At 48.9% G+C, this 19,176-nt stretch overlaps 1 protein-coding gene across 8 annotated transcripts in view; it reads right to left on the bottom strand.

Moving 5' to 3' along the window:
- Nucleotides 1-19,176, bottom strand: part of LOC144611997 (tensin-2-like) — a 225,602-nt gene that overhangs the window by 50,412 nt on the left and 156,014 nt on the right. For all 8 annotated transcript variants that reach the window (XM_078431400.1, XM_078431402.1, XM_078431401.1 and 5 more), the window contains exons 15-17: nt 13,999-14,128; nt 11,229-11,294; nt 9,607-9,723 (exon numbers count right to left, since the gene is read on the bottom strand). In XM_078431400.1, the coding sequence (XP_078287526.1) occupies nt 9,607-9,723; nt 11,229-11,294; nt 13,999-14,128 (313 nt within the window). The remainder of the gene's footprint in view (nt 1-9,606; nt 9,724-11,228; nt 11,295-13,998; nt 14,129-19,176) is intronic.

Here is a 19,176-nt window from a genome sequence, read left to right as displayed (position 1 = left end):
TCTCCCACCAGTGGAAACATCCTTTCCACATCCAGTCAATCTATGCCTTGCATTATTCTGTAAGTTTCAATGAGGTCCAGCCTCTACCTTCTAAACGCCCAGTGCTGTCAAACACAACATTTGTTTTTCACAGAGGGTGGTGGGTGTATGGAACGAGCTGCCTTAGGAGGTAGGTGAGTCAGGTTCTATCCAACATTTAAAATACACTTGGACAGGTACATGGATAGGAAATGTTTGTACAGTATATGGGCCAAACGTGGGCAAATAGGACTAGAGTAGATGGGGCATCTTGGTCAGCATGAACCATCTGGGCCAAGCTGCCTGCTTCCAAGCTGGATGATTCTATGACTCTAAATTTAGATAAAAGCTATGATTTGATGTTAAAATCACTGGGATAGAACTGGCCATGAATGGGCAGTGCAGACCGGAAGGTACGTGGAGGATTCTGACCGGGCTTTGACAAGGTCACCTGGAGGAACATCTTGCCAAGTTCCTCACAATTCTCTAAATCTTCTCAAGCTCTATACAATGATTTAAGTTTACCTCATTTCCACAACTCAAATATCGGGACTTTAAAATCAATTTTCAACAAGGCGCTAGTGATTTTCCCCCAAACGAATCATGTAGCCAAGGGCAATTATGGTGCAGGATGGAAGAATTCTCCCTTTGGTGCCATGCCAACTATCCAGCCTAATCCCACTTTCCTCACTCACCTTGAAACAGCAAATAAAGTGTTCACTTGGGTATTTTTCGAATGTGGTGAGGTTTCCTGCCTATATCACCTCTTCAGGCAGTGAGTTCCAATTCCCTGCCTCAATTCCCTCAACTCCCCTCTAATGCTTCCACATTGGAAGTTCTTTTAGGAAGGAGATGAGGAGGAATTTCTTTAGCCAGAGGGTGGTGAATCTGTGGGATTCTTTGCCACAGAAGGCTGTGGAGGCCAAGTCAGTGGATATTTTTGAGGCAGAGATAGATAGATTCTTGATGAGTGCGGGTGTCAGGGGTGATGGGGAGAAGGCAGGAGAATGGGGTTAGGAGGGAGAGATGGATCAGCCATGATTAAATGGCGGAGTAGACTCAATGGGCCGAATGGCTACTCCTATTCCTTATAATAATAATAATAAGCATTACATTTATATAGCGCTTTTCATACACTCAAAGACGCTTTACAGGGATTTAAAGAACATAGGGAAGTGAATAAATAGATAAAGAAGTAAACGAACAGAGAAAGGAGACAGAAGGTGAGGTGACCTTCAGTGGTTGAAGGCAGTACTGAACAGGTGAGACTTCAGTGATGTTTTGAATGTGGTGAGTGAGGAGGAGTGTCACTTTATGTCACTTTAAATCCAAGCCCCCCTTCCCCATCCCCAGGCTCCCAAGAGAGTTGTCCTCTCTGCTTAGGGAAATAGATTATAGAGTCAGAGTAACAAAGTCAGAGTCAGAGTCACGTAAACAAACCCTTTAGCCCAATCCGTCCATGCTGACCAAGATGCCTCATCCCATTTGCCCTTGTCTGGTCCTTTCGTTTTACCCTTTCAAAGCCTCTCAAGTTTATAAACCTCAATTAAATCTTCGCCCAGTCATCTTTGTTTCCAGTAAAAAAAACCTCCAGCCTCTCCTTGTAACTATAATTCTCCAGCCCAGGCAACATTGTCATATCCTTCCATGTATGCTCTCCGGCAGCTTGCAGCCCAGCGGTATGAACATCGACTTCTCCAACTTTAGATAGTTCTTCTGTCCCTCTCTTCCCCTCCTCCTTCCCAGATCTCCCTCTATCTTCCTGTCTCCACCTATATCCTTCCTTTGTCCCGCCCCCCGACATCAGTCTGAAGAAGGGTCTCGACCCGAAACGTCACCCATTCCTTCTCTCCTGAGATGCTGCCTGACCCGCTGAGTTACTCCAGCATTTTGTGAATAAATACCTTCGATTTGTACCAGCATCTGCAGTTATTTTCTTATATATACCCTCTAATGCAAGGGTCTCAATTTGACGACATTGAAAAAATCATTCACGCATTCATCTCCTCCCGCCTAGACTACTGCAACTCCCTATACACTGGGATCAGCCAATCATCCCTGTCCCGCCTGCAATTGGTCCAAAACGCCGCAGCGAGACTCCTGACGGGTACCCGTAAAAGGGACCACATCACCCCGATTCTGGCCTCTCTCCACTGGCTCCCTGTACGGTACAGAATCAACTTCAAGCTCCTCCTATTCACATACAAAGCCCTAAACGGGCTTGCCCTCCCCATATCAAAAATCTTCTAACCCACCACTCTATCTCCAGGTCCCTCAGGTCGGCCGACTTGGGGCTACTGACTATCCCGCGGGCTAGGCTTAAGCTCAGGGGTGACCGCGCCTTTGCGGTTGCAGCTCCGAGACTGTGGAACAGCATCCCTCTCCCCATCAGAACTGCCCCCTCCATCGACTCCTTTAAGTCCAGGCTCAAAACCTACTTCTACTCCCTATCGTTTGAGGCCCTCTGAGGGGGCGCTGTGAACTGTTTATGTATGTGCTGTTATGTTTGTGTGCCATTGTATGTTCGTTCTTAGTACCTGAACTGATTTTTTTTTTTAGATTTAGAGATACAGCGCGGAAACAGGCCCTTCGGCCCACCGAGTCCGCGCCGCCCAGCAATCCCCGCACGTTAACACTATCCTACACACACTAGGGACAATTTTTACATTTACCCAGTCAATTAACCTACAAACCTGCACGTCTTTGGAGTGTGGGAGGAAACCGAAGATCTCGGAGAAAACCCACGCAGGTACGGGGAGAACGTACAAACTCCGTACAGACGGCGCCCGTAGTCAGGATCGAACCTGAGTCTCCGGCGCTGCATTCGCTGTAAGGCAGCAAGTCTACCGTTGTGCCACCGTGCTGTACTGATGTACAGCACTTTGGTCAACGTGGGTTGTTTTTAAATGTGCTATACAAATAAAATTAACTTGACTTGACTTGACTTCCCATAGTGTGACTAGAACTGCACCCACTGCTCCAGCTGTGGTCTAACTGGTGTTTTGTACACTATCGGCAAGCCCTCCCAGCTCCTGTAGTCTGTGCCTTGGCCAATAAATACAAGCATGTGTATGCCTTATCAATCTGCCCTGCTACCTTCAGTGATGTGTGGACAGGCACTGCAAGATACCCATGTTCATCCTCACTTCTAAGTTGCCACTGTCTATTCTATACCAGATAGACAATAGACAATAGGTGCAGGAGGAGGCCATTCGGCCGTTCGAGCCAGCACCGCCATTCAATGTGATCACGGCTGAGCATTCTCAATCAGTACCCCGTTCCTGCCTTCTCCCCATACCCCCTGACTCCGCTATCCTTAAGAGCTCTATCCAGCTCTCTCTTGAATGCATTCAGAGAATTGGCCTCCACTGCCTTCTGAGGCAGAGAATTCCACAGATTCACAACTCTCTGACTGAAAAAGTTTTTCCTCGTCTCAGTTCTAAATGGCCTACCCCTTATTCTTAAACTGTGGGCCCTTGTTCTGGACTCCCCCAACATTGGGGGGAGATGGTAAATTAGCAGCCCGTCTCCCTGAACAACCTCACCTGAGGAAAGGTGCCCAACGACACCATATTACAAAGGGTCTGGAAAGTAGTCTAGGAAAGAATTCCGTTTGTGAAATTGAGAGAGACACAAAAAGCTGGGGCAACTTAGCGGGACAGGCTGAGGGAAGGAGAGAAGGGATGGGTGACGTTTCAGGTCGAGACCCTTCTTCAGATACAATTTCATTGTGCAATCGAGAATCTGGCTTCCTTCTGACGTCTGCTAGCTGGCACTCGTTGCCAAGGTTCCACCTTGATGGGCATTCACTTGTGGGCAGCGCCGGAGTGATCTCAGCAGCCATTAAACAGCGCGAGGCAGGATTAAAAACTGATCAACTGCAGTGCGCTCTGAGATGCGTCAACTGGTTCAGTCACAAATACTTCAGACCTTTCGTTAGCCTGCATCAGCAGTTCTGCCACTGATCTCACTGGCTCTCAGGCACGCGTTAAGATATTCCCATGCATTCCTCCATCCCCCGTGGTCAGAAGCACATTTCCTGTTTTGATAAAGAGACTGAAGTTCTGGACTTTGCTTCGAAACTGCACAGTTGTCGAGCAAATGAGGGTCGGCCCCACGTTCCACTGGCACCTCCGACAACTGCGGGGCATCTCAAAACGCCAGGGAAATGTTTTACACGTGCAGTCATGGCGGGAATGTAGGAGTCGTGCCAGCCGGGCGTGCACGACAACTAATGGGGTGAATGACCTGATCACCGATGTTAGTGATGATAGAGGGAGAAATGTCGACCTCAGGGTATTGAAGATAACACCATTGGATCATTTATCGCAACCCAACAAGGGGCTGATGGAACGTGTAGGGAGGAACTGCAGGTGTTGGTTTACACAGCAGATAGATACAAAATGCAGGAGTAACTCAGCGGGACAGGCAGCATCTCTGGAGAGTAGGAATGGGTGAAGGAACCTTGGGCTATCATCTTATCCAAACAGGAGTGTTAACAGGAGTGGCTTTTGAAGGGAAGAATGGGCGTGTCCTTAATGTCCTTGTACACACTGGAAGTTAGAAGGATGAGAGGAGATCTTATCGAAACGTATAAGATTATGAAAGGGGTTGGACACGTTGGAGGCAGGAAACATGTTCCCAATGTTGGGGGAGTCCAGAACAAGGGGCCACAGTTTAAGAATAAGGGGTCGGCCATTTAGAACTGAGATGAGGAAAAACCTTTTTCAGTCAGAGAGTTGTGAATCTGTGGAATTCTCTGCCTCAGAAGGCAGTGGAGGCCAATTCTCTGAATGCATTCAAGAGAGAGTTAAAATAGAGCTCTTAAGGATAGTGGAGTCAGGGGGTATGGGGAAAAGGCAGGAACGGGGTACTGATTGAGAATGATCAGCCATGATCACATTGAATGGCGGTGCGTACAGGCTCGAAGGGCCGAATGGCCTCCTCCTGCACCTATTGTCTATTGTCTATTATCCCAGGGCTGAAGTCTCTGGAGCGAGACTCGAACCATCTTTTAACCCAAGACACGAGCGTGCTGCCCAATAAGCCATGGGTGGCATCAATCAATCCTGGCGCACTAGGCTGTACTTGACGCATTGACCTAAGCGGGTTTACGGACTTGACTGGCACCAGTGAGTATGTGGATGTCAACTGCAACTTCTGCTTGTGATTCTTGGCTGCTGTTATATTCAGTCCTTGTTAACACAGATGTGTAGGCACGAGGGATGTTGAGATATTTTCCTTTTAATCAGCGGTCTGACTCACAATGAAGCTACTGCTCGGAGGAAAGAAAATGTTTGCTTGAAGTGGGCTGTAATAACACGTGAGAGGGTCTGGGTCTGGCTGGTGCTGTGGACATATTCCTTTCACCCGAGCTCCAATCCAGCCAAGACCAACACGATCAAAAGTCTCTGTGTCTGCACAGCTCAATCAGCCCCATAGTCAGGGCAGGCCCTTTGGAAATAAAGATCCTGCCCCCTAGGCTCGGCCAGACAGGTGGCTGGATGTGTGCGCCACGACACTGCATCCTGGAAGTCAGGGCTATCCTGAGCGCGATGAAGCTTTGTTCTCAGGTCCAGGCCGCTGGGAGTGTTTGATGCACTCAACAGGGGAAGCTGGATGAGCAGAAGAGAACTAAGTTCTACTGCAATTGAAAGTGATAGAAATTTACAGCCCAGAAAGTGGCTCCACTTGTCCCAGCGTTGAGGCGAAGGTATTTATTCACAAAGTGCTGGAGTAACTCAGCAGGTCAGGCAGCATCTCGGGAGAGAAGGAATGGGTGACGTTTCGGGTCGAGACCCTTCTTCAGACTGATGTCAGGGGGGCGGGACAAAGGAAGGCTATAGGTGGAGACAGGAAGATAGAGGGAGATCTGGGAAGGAGGAGGGGAAGGGAGGGACAGAGGAACTATCTAAAGTTGGAGAAGTCAATGTTCATACCACCGGGCTGCAAACTGCCCAGGCGAAATATGAGGTGCTGTTCCTCCAATTTCCGGTGGGCCTCACTATGGCACTGGAGGAGGCCCATGACAGAAAGGTCAGACTGGGAATGGGAGGTGGAGTTGAAGTGCTCGGCCTCGTTTGCTTGCTGTTGTGTGCTGTGTTTGAAATGGCCAAGACCTGGTGCGGTTTAGTTCAGTTTTAGGGATGCAGCGCAGAAACAGGCCCCCCCGGCCCACCGAGACCGCGCCGCCCAGCGATCCCCGCACATTAACACTACCCTACACACACTGGGGGCAATTTACAATTATACCAAGCCAATTAGCCGACAACCCGTTACGTCTTTGGAGTGTGGGAGGAAACCGAAGATCTCGGAGAAAACCCACGCAGGTCACGGGGAGAATGTACAAACTCCGTACAGGCAGCACCCGTGGTCAGGATCGAACCCGGGTCTCTGACGCTGTAAGGTAGTAACTCTACCGCTGCGTCTTGCCAGTGCTGCCTATGTCCTAGTTCCTCTGTCCCTCTCTTCCCCTCCCCTTCCCAGATCTCCCTCTATCTTCCTGTCTCCACCTATATCCTTCCTTTGTCCCGCCCCCCTGACATCAGTCTGAAGAAGGGTCTCGACCCGAAACGTCGCACATTCCTTCTCTCCTGAGATGCTGCCTGACCTGCTGAGTTACTCCAGCGTTTTGTGAATAAATACCTTCGATTTGTACCAGCATCTGCGGTTATTTTCTTATACTATGCTGAAAGAATGGATCGACTGGGCTTGTATTCACTGGAATTCAGAGGGACGAGAGGGGATCTTATAGAAACATATAAAATTCTTAAGGGATTGGACAGGCTGGATGCAGGATAAATGTTCCCAATGTTGGGGGAGTCCAGAACCAGGGGTCACAGTTTAAGAATAAGGGATCGGCCATTTAGGACAGAGATGAGAAAAAACTTTTTCACCCAGAAAGTTGTGAATCTGTGGAATTCTCTGCCGCAGAAGGCAGTGGAGGCCAATTCACTGGATGTTTTCAAGAGAGAGTTAGATTTATGGCTAACGGAATCAAGGGATATGGGGAGAAAGCAGGAACGTGGTCCTGATTGTGAATGATCAGCCATGGTCATGTTGTGAATGGCAGGTGCAGGCTCGAAGGGCCGAATGGCCTACTCCTGCACCTATTTTCTATGTCTCTTTGTTTCTATGAGTGAATGAAAAAATGATTATATCCAATCCCATCTCATACAGAGAGATTACCTCCTTAAATGGCCGTTGGGGGGGAGGGGAGGGGAGGGGGGGGGAGGGGAGTGGAGGGGAGGTGCCCTAAACTCCTATAGTTGAGATTTATTAGTTTCACAGATCAGTAGCCGAAAATAGAAATAGATGTTTGCATTGTTTGAAGTATGAAGCAGCTTTTACAGAGGTGCTTTGGCTCTGTGACACCAGTCTGTTGTCAGACACTGAGATAATGCACGGTTTGACTGAGCGTTTGGAAGGTGCAAGGCACTGTTCCTCCAACTAGGTACTTGTGCCCATCAGATTAAGATACAAAGGCACAATCACGTTCAGAAAAGGGGGACGGAAAGGGGTGGTGTGTTTGTGAGTGTGTGCATCTGTGTGTGTGTGTGTGTGTGTGTGTATGTCTGTGTGAGTGTGTGTGTGTGTGTGTCTATGTATGTCTGTGTGAGTGTGTGTGTCTGTGTGTGTGTGAGTGTGTGTGTCTGTGTGTGTGTCTGTCTGTGTGTGTGTGTCTGTGTGTGTGTGTGTCTGTGTCTGTCTGTGTGTGAGTGTGTGTGTGTCTGTGTGTGTGTCTGTGTCTGTCTGTGTGAGTGTGTGTGTCTGTGTGTATGTGAGTGTGTGTGTCTGTGTGTGTATGTGTGTCTGTCTGTGTGTGTGTGTGTGTGTGTGTGTGTGGGGGGGGTATGTGTGAGAGTGTGTGTGAGAGTGTGTGTCTGTGTGTGTGTGTGTGTGTGTGTGTGTGTGTGAGTGTGTGTGTGAGTGTGTGTGTGTGTGTGTGTGTGTGTGAGTGTGCGAGCATGTGGGTGAGAGCGTGTGTGAGAATGTGTGTGTGTGTGTGTGTGTGTGTGTGTGCGAGAGAGTATGTGAGTGTGTGTGTGAGTGTGTGCGTGAGTGTTTGTGCGTGAGTGTGTGAGAGCATGTGAGAGTGTGAGTGTTAGAGCAAGTGAGTGTGTGAGAGTGAGAGTGTGTGAGAGTGTCAGAGCATGTGAGTGTGTGAGAGTGTGAGTGTGTGAGAGCATGTGAGTGTGTGAGAGTGTGAGTGTGTGAGAGTGTGTGTGAGAGTGAGAGCAAGTGAGTATGTGAGTGTGAGAGCAAGTGAGTGTGTGAGTGTGAGAGCATGTGAGTGTGTGAGCATGTGAGTGTGTGTGCGTGAGAGTGTGAGTGTGTGAGCATGAGTGTGTGAGTGTGTGTGCGTGAGAGCGTGTGTGTAAAAGCGGTGTGAGAGTGTGGGCATGAGTGTGTGAGCGTGTGTGTGTGTGTGTGTTGGTGGAGGAATGAAACGGAGCTACAGAGAGTACGTGTGTCAGGGGTAATGGGGAGAAGGCAGGAGAATGGGGTTAGGAGGGAGAGATAGATCGGCCATGGAGTAGACTCGATGGGCTGAATGGCCTAATTCTGCTCCTAGAAACTTATGAACTTATGAGAGACTGCAGCAGCAGACAGAAGCTACAGAGGAAATTAATTCTACACTGTTACTTTCATGCCCAACATCTATTCTTCAGACTGCACCTTCCAGTTCTCGAAGCTCTGCCTGGAGCAAGCATCTACTCTATCAAACCCTGTGTGGATTTTATAGTTTTCAATCATTAGATCACCAGTCAAACTTAAATTGAAGAAATAGTTGAAATTGGTTTGAAGTAGTTGCCTATCTAGTTTAAGAAAATAACTGCAGATGCTGGTACAAATCGAAGGTATTTATTTCACAAAATGCTGGAGTAACTCAGCGGGTCAGGCAGCATCTCAGGAGAGAAGGAATGGGTGAGGTTTCGGGTCGAGACCCTTCTTCAGACTGCCTATCTAGTTTAGTTTAGTTTAGTTTAGAGATACAGCGCGGAAACATGCCCTTCGGCCCACCGGGTCCGCACCGCCCAGCGATCCCCGCGCATTAACACTATCCTACACCCACTAGGTACAATTTTTACATTTACCAAGCCAATTAACCTACAAACCTGTACGTCTTTGGAGTGTGGGAGGAAACCGAAGATCTCGGAGAAAACCCACGCAGGTCACGGGGAGAACGTACAAACTCCGTACAGACGGCGCCCGTAGTAGGGATGGAACCCGAGTCTCCGGCGCTGCATTCGCTGTAAGGCAGCAACTCTACCGCTGCGCCACCGTGCCGCCCAATGACACAGTGCCTTTAGTGTCCCTCTCAGAATAACCCAAAGGACCTCGGAGCGAATGAGGTAGGTTTGAAATGCAGTCACTGTTGTGAAGTGGGAAACACAGGAGACAACTGCAGTGCAAACACCCACAGAAGGCAACACGGGATAGATAATCTGCGAGTTGCGGCAATTTCAGGAGGGGGGTGTTCAGAGTCACCTTTTGAGGGGCACTTGGGGATGGGCTACAAATACCTGCCTCACCAGCAACACCGGAAACACACAAAACACGGAGTTGCGAACTCCATTCCAATACCTTCCAAGCCATCCTCGTGGTGAAGGTTGAAGTTCTCGTAGGAATCCCATCTCACTGTTGGGTCGGAGGTGTTGTAATCCACAGTCACTGCGGAGTCATTCCTTAAGTGTTCACCCTCTGCAGTTGGGAAGAGGATTGAGATGAATATTTCAGAGTCATACAGCACAGGAACAGGAACAGCCCAACTCATCCATGTCAACCAAGATGCCCCAGCCACACTAGTGCCACCTGCCCGTATTTTCTTTGTTGCCTCTGCCAGCTCACTTTACCCAGAATTAGATCTAAAATCTAATTAGGATCTACTAGAACATAATCCACAATAGCAGAGATCAATTGGCTCACAACAAGATCTAACTCCAAACAGGATCTCTTGCGCAAAATAAGATCTATAAACAGATCTATTGCACACGGTACAAATTAAATACTAACAGTGATCTGAAATAAAAACAGAACACGCTGCAGTTACTCAGCAGGTCACACAGTGTCTGTGGCAAGAGAGAACTGAATGAATCTTTTAGCTCAACAATCTTCCATCAGAACAGTTAGATCTAACCATGTGGAAGCAGATTTCTTTCAACAGCCAAAATCCATGTTCTCCACAGATGCTGCCTGACCTGCTAATTTGCTCCAGCACTTTGTGTCATTTTTTGTAAACCAACATCTGCTGTTTCTTGCAGCAACAGAGACCCCCAGTTCGATCCCGACTACGGGTGCTGTCTGTGTGGTTTGCACGTTCTCCCCGTGACCTGCGTGGGTTTTCTCCGAGATCTTCAGTTTCCTCACACACTCCAAAGACGTGAAGGTTAGTAGGTTAAATGGCTTGGTATCAATGTAAATTGTCCCTAGTGTGTGTGGGATAGTGTTAATGTGCGGGGATCGCTGGGCGGCGCGGTCTCGGTGGGCCGAAGGGCCTGTTTCCACGCTGTGTCTCTAAACGACAATAGCCCTCAGTTAGGAGTAGTTTTAGAATAATAAATAGACAATAGACAATAGGTGCAGGAGGAGGCCATTCAGCCCTTCGAGCCTGTACGCACCGCCATTCAATGTGATCATGGCTGATCATTCTCAATCAGTACCCCGTTCCTGCCTTCTCCCCATACCCCCTGACTCCGCTATCCTTAAGAGCTCTATCTTGCTCTCTCTTGAATGCATTCAGAGAATTGGCCTCCACTGCCTTCTGAGGCAGAGAATTCCACAGATTCACAACTCTCTGACTGAAAAAGTTTTTCCTCATCCCAGTTCTAAATGCCCTACCCCTTATTCTTAAACTGTGGCCCCTTGTTCTGGACTTCCCCCCAACATTGGGAACATGTTTCCTGCCTCTAACGTGTCCAACCCCTTAATAATCTTATACGTTTCGATAAGATCTCCTCTCATCCTTCTAATGCACACATTCTAATCATCACCAAGCACACAATTAGATCCAACTGCTCATACAGTTCCAGCTTTTAACTGTAATACCTACAGCTCACTGAAGAGATCTGTCTGTGACCCAGCATCTAGCTGCACCCAGGCAACGGGTTTCTGTCTTTCTCCGCCCAGATGCTGACTGACCTTCTGTGCAATTGTTTTAATTATTTTTCCAGTTACAGGTTTTAAACTTTTTATACTCAATTTCTTACCTTTGATTTTTTCCGGTCCGGAAGAGAAGATGAACTCCACCATGGCATCCCGTGGGAACCTGTCGTCTAGGAAGAGGGCAGATTAGCAGTCAGTACCAGTTGTGCCAATGAAGCTTCCGCGTGTACCTAGAGATCGGGGTCCTCACTATCAACCAAACCTCACAAGTTCATACGTTCTAGGAGCAGAATTAGGCCATTCGGCCCATCAAGTCTACTCCGCCATTCAATCATGGCTGATCTATCCCTCTCTCTCTCTCAACCCCATTCTCCTGCCTTCTCCCCGTAACCCCTGACACCCAAACTAACCTCGACAGACTCCTGCCATTCTTCGTCGAATTTATATCCCATGGCTGACGGGACTACAAACTACAGCAGTCAGAGCTCCATGATCAGTCACTGAAAGGAAACATGCAGGTACAGCAGGCAGTGAAGAAAGCCAATGAAACAGTTGGCCTTCATAACAAGAGTAGTTGAGTATAGGAGCAAAGATGTCCTTCTTCAGTTGTACAGGGCCCTAGTGAGATCGCACCTGGAGTACTGTTTGCAGTTTTGGTCTCCAAATTTGAGGAAGGATATTCTTGCTATTGAGGGCGTGCAGTGTAGGTTTACTAGGTTAATTCCCGGAATGGCGGGACTGTCATATGTTGAAAGACTGGAGCGACTAGGCTTGTATACACTGGAATTTAGAAGGATGAGAGGGGATCTTATCGAAAAGTATAAGATTATTAAGGGGTTGGACACGTTAGAGGCAGGAAACATGTTCCCAATGTTGGGGGAGTCCAGAACAAGGGGCCACAGTTTAAGAATAAGGGGGTAGGCCATTTAGAACTGAGATGAGGAAAAACTTTTTCAGTCAGAGAGTTGTGAATCTGTGGAATTCTCTGCCTCAGAAGGCATTGGAGGCCAATTCTCTGAATGCATTCAAGAGAGAGCTAGATAGAGCTCTTAAGGATAGCGGAGTCAGGGGGTATGGGGAGAAGGCAGGAACGGGGTACTGATTGAGAATGATCAGCCATGATCACATTGAATGGCGGTGCTGGCTCGAAGGGCCGAATGGCCTCCTCCTGCACCTATTGTCTATGATATTAATGCAGGTCAGGAAACCCCAGTCAGGTGAGAATTTGTCCCAGGTATCCTCTCTCCAGTGATACACATCGCCACTTATTTAATCCCATCAACTGCACTGGCATTAAACATTGGGAGTTCAGTACAACTGAAACAATGCCATCCTTTTATTAACGAAGCCCCCAAGCCAAATCTCTCCCATGTGGTGTCCCAATATTTGTTTTAAAGACATTCAGAATACGAGCTGAGAGATCTACATGGTTATCAGACGCTGTGCTGTTGTTGAAAACATTATTTTACAGGTTGCCTTTGAAATATTTTGCGAGTTTAAAGCCAGACGCGTCAGATTTAAGAACTGTAAACTTTTGCAGTTGTTACTCTGATGACCATCCAACAGTGCTTTCGATGATCATCTCTACAGAGCAACGTCTTTCAGCTATTCCAGCCCAGAAGGGGAATGCTCCATGTGAATCGTGCCACCCTGGCCCCAGTTCCTTTCTGTTGCAGCCGTGCTGAGACGTTACCGGGCTGGTGGAAGGATAAAACCGTGCTCATCAACCTCAGTCCCAATCGTTGGAGAGCAAAGGTGCCACGTTGAGATAGCTTGCATTTATATAGCGCAGTGTCACATCATTTAGCGCCTTGCCCATTGAGTAAATTTGAGAAACACAGCCGCAGCAACAACGCAGGAGAATGCAGCGGCCATTCTGCGCAAGGTGGGGAACTCCACAGCGACCAGGCAGACGCGCAGTTAATTCGTTTTTGGTGGTGTGGGTTGGGAATGTTGGCCAGGCCACCAGGAGAATGTCTCACTCTCTGACTGGAAGCTACGGGATATCATTCAACAGAAGAGGTAGTCAAAAGGCTGTTTGCTTATCTGGTACTTAGAATGGCCCCTCTGACGAGACCGCCCACCCCTTGTAAACACTTGACGTGGCGGCCTGCAGTTCCAAAGCAAGTACATTGTCTCAAGAATGCTTCATGCGCACGCAGCTACTTTAAATAGCAGCGCCCACTGTATTGTTAATAAATATAGCAGGTATTAATGGGAGAGCTGGTATGAAACAGTGCAGCTTCTGAGTCGCAGGAACTAGCTCTCAAAATCAAGAGATGGCCATTTGGCCCATCCATATGCCTCCTGTAGAACAATCTATTCCATCCATGTTCTCTGCTCGTTTCCCACAGCAGCCTGCAAATTCTTCTCCCATAAGTGCCTGTCCGATTCCCTTTCAAAACCACTCAGTGATTATGTTTCCAACCACCCCCCCCCTCTCCCGTTTACAGGCAGCTCTCTGTACAAGAAGAAACATTTGCTCCATCTCCCTGTCCATTATCTTACAAGGGATCCAATTCAGCATGTTTTACCTGGGGTCAATGGACAAAGTCTGCAAAAACCATCTCCCTGCATTGGGCCTGGAGGATTGTTCATTCCTCTGGAAGGCTATCTCCTGGGACCTCTCTTGGGCTAGGCAATGCAGCAAAGGGCGGGGAAAAGGGGCAGGGTATTCAAAACACAAAAGGGGAAGCAAAGATCCTAAAGTTTGCACAGAACTGTTTTTATTTCTTTCCCCCACCACCTAACACATGCTTGCTCTTGAGTGGGTGTGGACCGTGCAAGGGGACGTTGAACAGAGAGCATTTCACGTCCGCTGCATGCTTAATGCAGACAGGGATACGACTGCTGTTCTCGAAAATTCCCACTGACCTCCGTAAGCATCATCCAATTCATCCTTTCCAAACCAGAGCTGGGTGCCATGGACAGCGCAAGTATGGAACTGTACTCGAAATACAACGTCCCGTTCCGGGTTTTTGTATTGCTTATGGTAACACTTCACCTGCAAAGGCAAGATGGAAGAACATGTCTAAGACTCAGCCACTCACTGGACGTCACCAATATTTACAAATCGCTAAATGGGGGGAGTGGGGCCTCAGCTGCCATTTTGTGCCGACCTCTGAACTGCAGGGTTCACTGGGGGGACAAAGGCGTCCGAGGGCTCTGCTCCCAGTTCAGCAGCAGAAACGCACCAAAGTTCAAGACTTTGTGTTGGTTCTCAGCGCACTGCCAGGCACCTCGTCAGGGCCTTGTGTTGGAGGAGGCTTTGGGTGCAGAGGTTGGGCACAGCAGTTTTGCAGTGCCCATAGTGCCTGGTGATGCTCACACAGGCCTCTAATTATTATTGATGGCCACAATCCTCCAATCTGTAACGATGCTCACACAACCCCTGGTGACTCCCACATGATCTTCTAGATGGCGCTGATGTCCACGGTCCTCCAATCCACAGTGGTGTCCATGGTCCTCCAATCTACAGTGGTGTCCATGGCCCTCCAATCCACAGTGAGGTCCATGGCCCTCCAATCTACAGTGGTGTCCATGGCCCTCCAATCCACAGTGAGGTCCATGGTCTCCAATCTACAGTGAGGTCCATGGTCTCCAATCTACAGTGAGGTCCATGGTCTCCAATCTACAGTGAGGTCCATGGTCTCCAATCTACAGTGAGGTCCATGGTCTCCAAACCACAGTGAGGTCCATGGTCTCCAATCTACAGTGGTGTCCATGGTCCGCCAATCCACAGTGGTATCCATGGTCTCCAATCCACAGTGAGGTCCATGGTCTCCAATCTACAGTGAGGTCCATGGTTCTCCAATCCACAGTGGTGTCCATGGTCTCGAATCTACAGTGGTATCCATAGTCTCCAATCTACAATGAGGTCCATGGTCTCAAATTTACAGTGAGGTCCATGGTCTCCAATCTACAGTGAGGTCCATGGTCTCCAATCCACAGTGAGGTCCATGGTCTCCAATCTACAGTGAGGTCCATGGTCTCCAATCTACAGTGAGGTCCATGGTCTCCAATCTACAGTGAGGTACATGGTCTCCAATCTACAGTGAGGTCCATGGTCTCCAATCTACAGTGAGGTCCATGGTCTCCAATCCACAGTGGTGTCCATGGTCTCCAATCTACAGTCGTGTCAATAGACAATAGACAATAGGTGCAGGAGGAGGCCATTCGGCCCTTCGAGCCTGTATGCACCGCCATTCAATGTGATCATGGCTGATCATTCTCAATCAGTACCCCGTTCCTGCCTTCTCCCCATACCCCCTGACTCCGCTATCCTTAAGAGCTCTATCCAGCTCTCTCTTGAATGCATTCAGAGAATTGGCCTCCACTGCCTTCTGAGGCAGAGAATTCCACAGATTCACAACTCTCTGACTGAAAACAGTTTTCCAATCCACAGTGAAGCCGTAGGTTCTCGGGGCAGAACGAGGTCTGGTCCATCAAGTCCACTCCGCCAATCCACAGTGTGATGTCCGTGGTCCTCCAATCCACACAGTGTTAATTCCCATTTTCGCTCCTTAGTTGAAATCTTCCGTGCCAGAGACCAGATCAAAGGCAAAGCAGAGGTAGCCTACTCCACTGAGGGGACAGAGGAGTTCGGCGTTGCCAGGCTTTTCAGGCTGCCGTCTGTCTGAGCACCATGAGCCTCGTAGTGCAAATGGCGGCACGCTGTCCCAGTCCGGTGCTCCATATTCTCCGTTTCTTAAAATGCCAGTATTTGCTCCTCTTGATGCAAATCATTCAATAAAAAAAAGCACGGTCTGGACAATTGGTCACAGCAATTAGTAAACATGTGTGTTTGTGATTGTGTGGTGGAGCGGGAGGAGGGGGTCAGTTCAACTGAATCAAGTAAAAGACAAAGCATTCTGAAGAAGGGTCTCGACCCGAAACGCCACTTAATTCCCTTTTCTCCAGAGATGCTGCCTGTGCCGCTGAGTTACTCCAGCATTCTGTGTCTGCTAATGGGCAGGTTTCAACGGTGACAGATTGGGGGGGGCAGTTTTATTCACAACGGTAGAACAGAAGCACTCATCTCTGAACCTGGCTTCAGCCTGGACCTTTGTGCCCAAGTCTTGAGCGGGTCTTGAACACATAACCTTCAGACGCAGAGGTGACGGGTGTCAGCTGAAATCAACCGCGGCACGGTGGCGCAGCGGTAGAGTTGCTGCCTCACAGACCCGGGTTCGATCCTGACCACGGGCGCTGTCCGTACGGAGTTTGTACGTTCTCCCCGTGACCACCTGGGTTTTCCCCGGGTGCTCCGGTTTCCTCCCACACTCCAAACACCTACAGGTTTGTAGGCTAATTGGCTCGAGTATAAATGTAAAATTGTCCCTGGTGTGTGTTGGATAGTGTTAATGTGCGGGGATCGCTGGTCGGTGAGGACCCAGTGGGCCGAAGGGGCTGTATCTCTAAACTAAACTAAACTAAATCAAACTAAACTGACCGTTTAACGGTACTTACCTTTGCAGTACTGGGGTTGACATGCAGAATACTGTTGTCTTTCTGGGCGTCTCTGGGCAAGCCTCTTGTGACAGCTCTGTCCAGCCGAGGCATCTTCTGATGATGCCAACACTCTGCCTTTGACACATTGCACCCTCCACCCTGCCATGCCCACACTGCAGATCACCTAACGGGGCTGACGGCCCCTAGACCAGCTCGTAAGCAAGTCCGAAGACAGACACAAAATGCCGGAGTAACTCAGCGGGTCAGGGAAAAACTCTTGGGAGAAGGAATGGGTGACGTTTCGGGTCGAGACCCTTCTTCAAACCAAAACGTCACCCATTCCTTCCCTCCAGAGATGCTGCCTGTTCCGCTGAATTGCCTCAGCATTTCGTGTCTATCTTCGGTGTAAACCAGCATCTGCAGTTCCTTCCTACACATTTGTCAGGAAGTCCACCGGTGATGGTTAACTCCCACACGCACAACATGGGCTTCTGAGGCCACTTCAGGCTCTGCCAGATGGCACAACCCTGTGCCACCTTGTTGCGTGAGCCAGATGAGCCAGAGAGCCCGGGCAGTTGTAGAGCCAAGGCTTGGAGTTGCGGCAGCTTGGTCAGGTGTCGATGAACCTACTTTTATTGTTTCCCTACTCCTGTTTCCATGTGCAGCCATGAAACCAGAAACCCACCCAAGAGAATACTCACCCCTCCCATGTCACAAGTTACCACAGGAACGAAGCCCAATGAAGGAGCCCATCATTGGCGGTGGGGACGGGACAAATGCATGAAAAAATGCAACAAGGTGTGAATGCAAAAATAAATCCTCCCTACCTGGAGACACCAACTGAAACCATTACCCTCTCTGAGAGATGCCTACTGAGCAAGCCAGGGGCCCATGTCGGTGGAGCTTCCAAATTTGGATTTGAGAGGGGAGAAGATACAAATGGCCTCGGACATAGGATCCATCTCGAGCATCCCCACATGAAGGCAGCAGACTGCAGAGTAGAGGTACAGTGGGCACAAACAAACGCGGCACGATTCAGGCGAGGCTCTGCCAGCTGGGGATTGGCACAAGAACAACAACTTCCCTCCCTGTTCTGCACCTTGGAAGGCCAAGGAGCTGGGCGTCAAGTTAGTTCGGAGGAGTCAAGGAAGAGACACACACAACACAATACAATACAATATATCTTTATTGTCATTGTACAGGGGTACAACGAGATTGGGAATGCGCCTCCCATACGATGCAATAATTTAATCAGCTAGTCAGTATTAATTTAAACAACCCAATGAAACAAATTGTAACAGTTTTAAGACAGAATAAAGTGCAAGTAGATCTGTGCCGGTTCACTGTGCGATGTGACCATTCGGCTCAGCAGGACCGGTTCATGGCAGCTATGGCCCTGGGGATGAAGCTGTTCCTGAGTCTGGAGGTGCGGGCGTAGAAGGCCTTGTATCGTCTGCCCGATGGTAGGAGTTCGAACAGACTGTTGCAGGGGTGTGAAGAGTCTTTGTGGATGCTGGTGGCTTTTCTGAGGCATCGTGTGTTGTAGATGCCCTCCAAGGCTGGTAGCTGTGTTCCGATGGTCCTCTGAGCTCGATGGACTACCCGCTGAAGAGCTCTCCTCTCTGCCTCCGTGCTTTCGGGATGTCTTCGAGTGCTTTACCAGAAGTTCAGGATTTAAAAAAATCGAAACGAGAAAGAGAAACAGCAGCCAAAATTGTGCACAGCTGTCTCCCCACAGGCAGCTATGTGATGCTGAGCAGAGGATCTATTGCAGTGCTGGTTGTTGAGGGATAAACGTTGGCACGGAGCAGCGATCGTGTGGGGTTTTTGTACATCTACCCTATAAGGCAGGCAGGAACTTAGGTTTACTGACTCTTCCAAAGACCACCCCTTCAGGCAGCGAGGTGCTTGCTCAATGCAACACGATCTGGATTCAACCACTCAGTTCAGTTCAGTTTGTCACGTGTACCGTGATGCAGCGAAAAGCTTGCGTTGCATGCTACCCAGTCAGCGGAAAGACAACACTCAATTGAGCGGAGTGGCTCAATTGCAATTGAGCCACTTGTAGTGTATTGATACATGACATTAGCAAATTTGCAGATGATACAAAGCTGGGTGGCAGTGTGAGCTGTGAGGAAGATGCTATGAGGTTGCAGGGTGACTTGGACAGGTTGTGTGAGTGGGTGGATGCATGGCAGGTGCAGTTTAATGTGGATAAGTGTGAGGTTATCCACTTTGGTGGTAAGAATAGGAAGGCAGAGTATTATCTGAATGGTGTCAAGTTAGGAACAGGGGACGTACGACGAGATCTGGGTGACCGAGTGCATCAGTCACTGAAAGGAAGCATGCAGGTACAGCAGGCAGTGAAGAAAGCCAATGGAATGTTGGCCTTCATAACAAGAGGAGTTGAGTATAGGAGCAAAGAGGTCCTTCTGCAGTTGTGCAGGGCCCGAGTGAGACCGCACCTGGAGTACTGTGTGCAGTTTTGGTCTCCAAATTTGAGGAAGGATATTCTTGCTATTGAGGGCGTGCAGCGTAGGTTTACTAGGTTAATTCCCGGAATGGCGGGACTATCATATGTTGAAAGACTGGAGCGACTAG

The sequence above is a fragment of the Rhinoraja longicauda genome, chromosome 42 (assembly GCF_053455715.1).
Source record: "Rhinoraja longicauda isolate Sanriku21f chromosome 42, sRhiLon1.1, whole genome shotgun sequence".
Classification (NCBI taxonomy): domain Eukaryota; kingdom Metazoa; phylum Chordata; class Chondrichthyes; order Rajiformes; family Arhynchobatidae; genus Rhinoraja; species Rhinoraja longicauda.
This window is presented reverse-complemented; position numbering and strand designations above follow the sequence as displayed.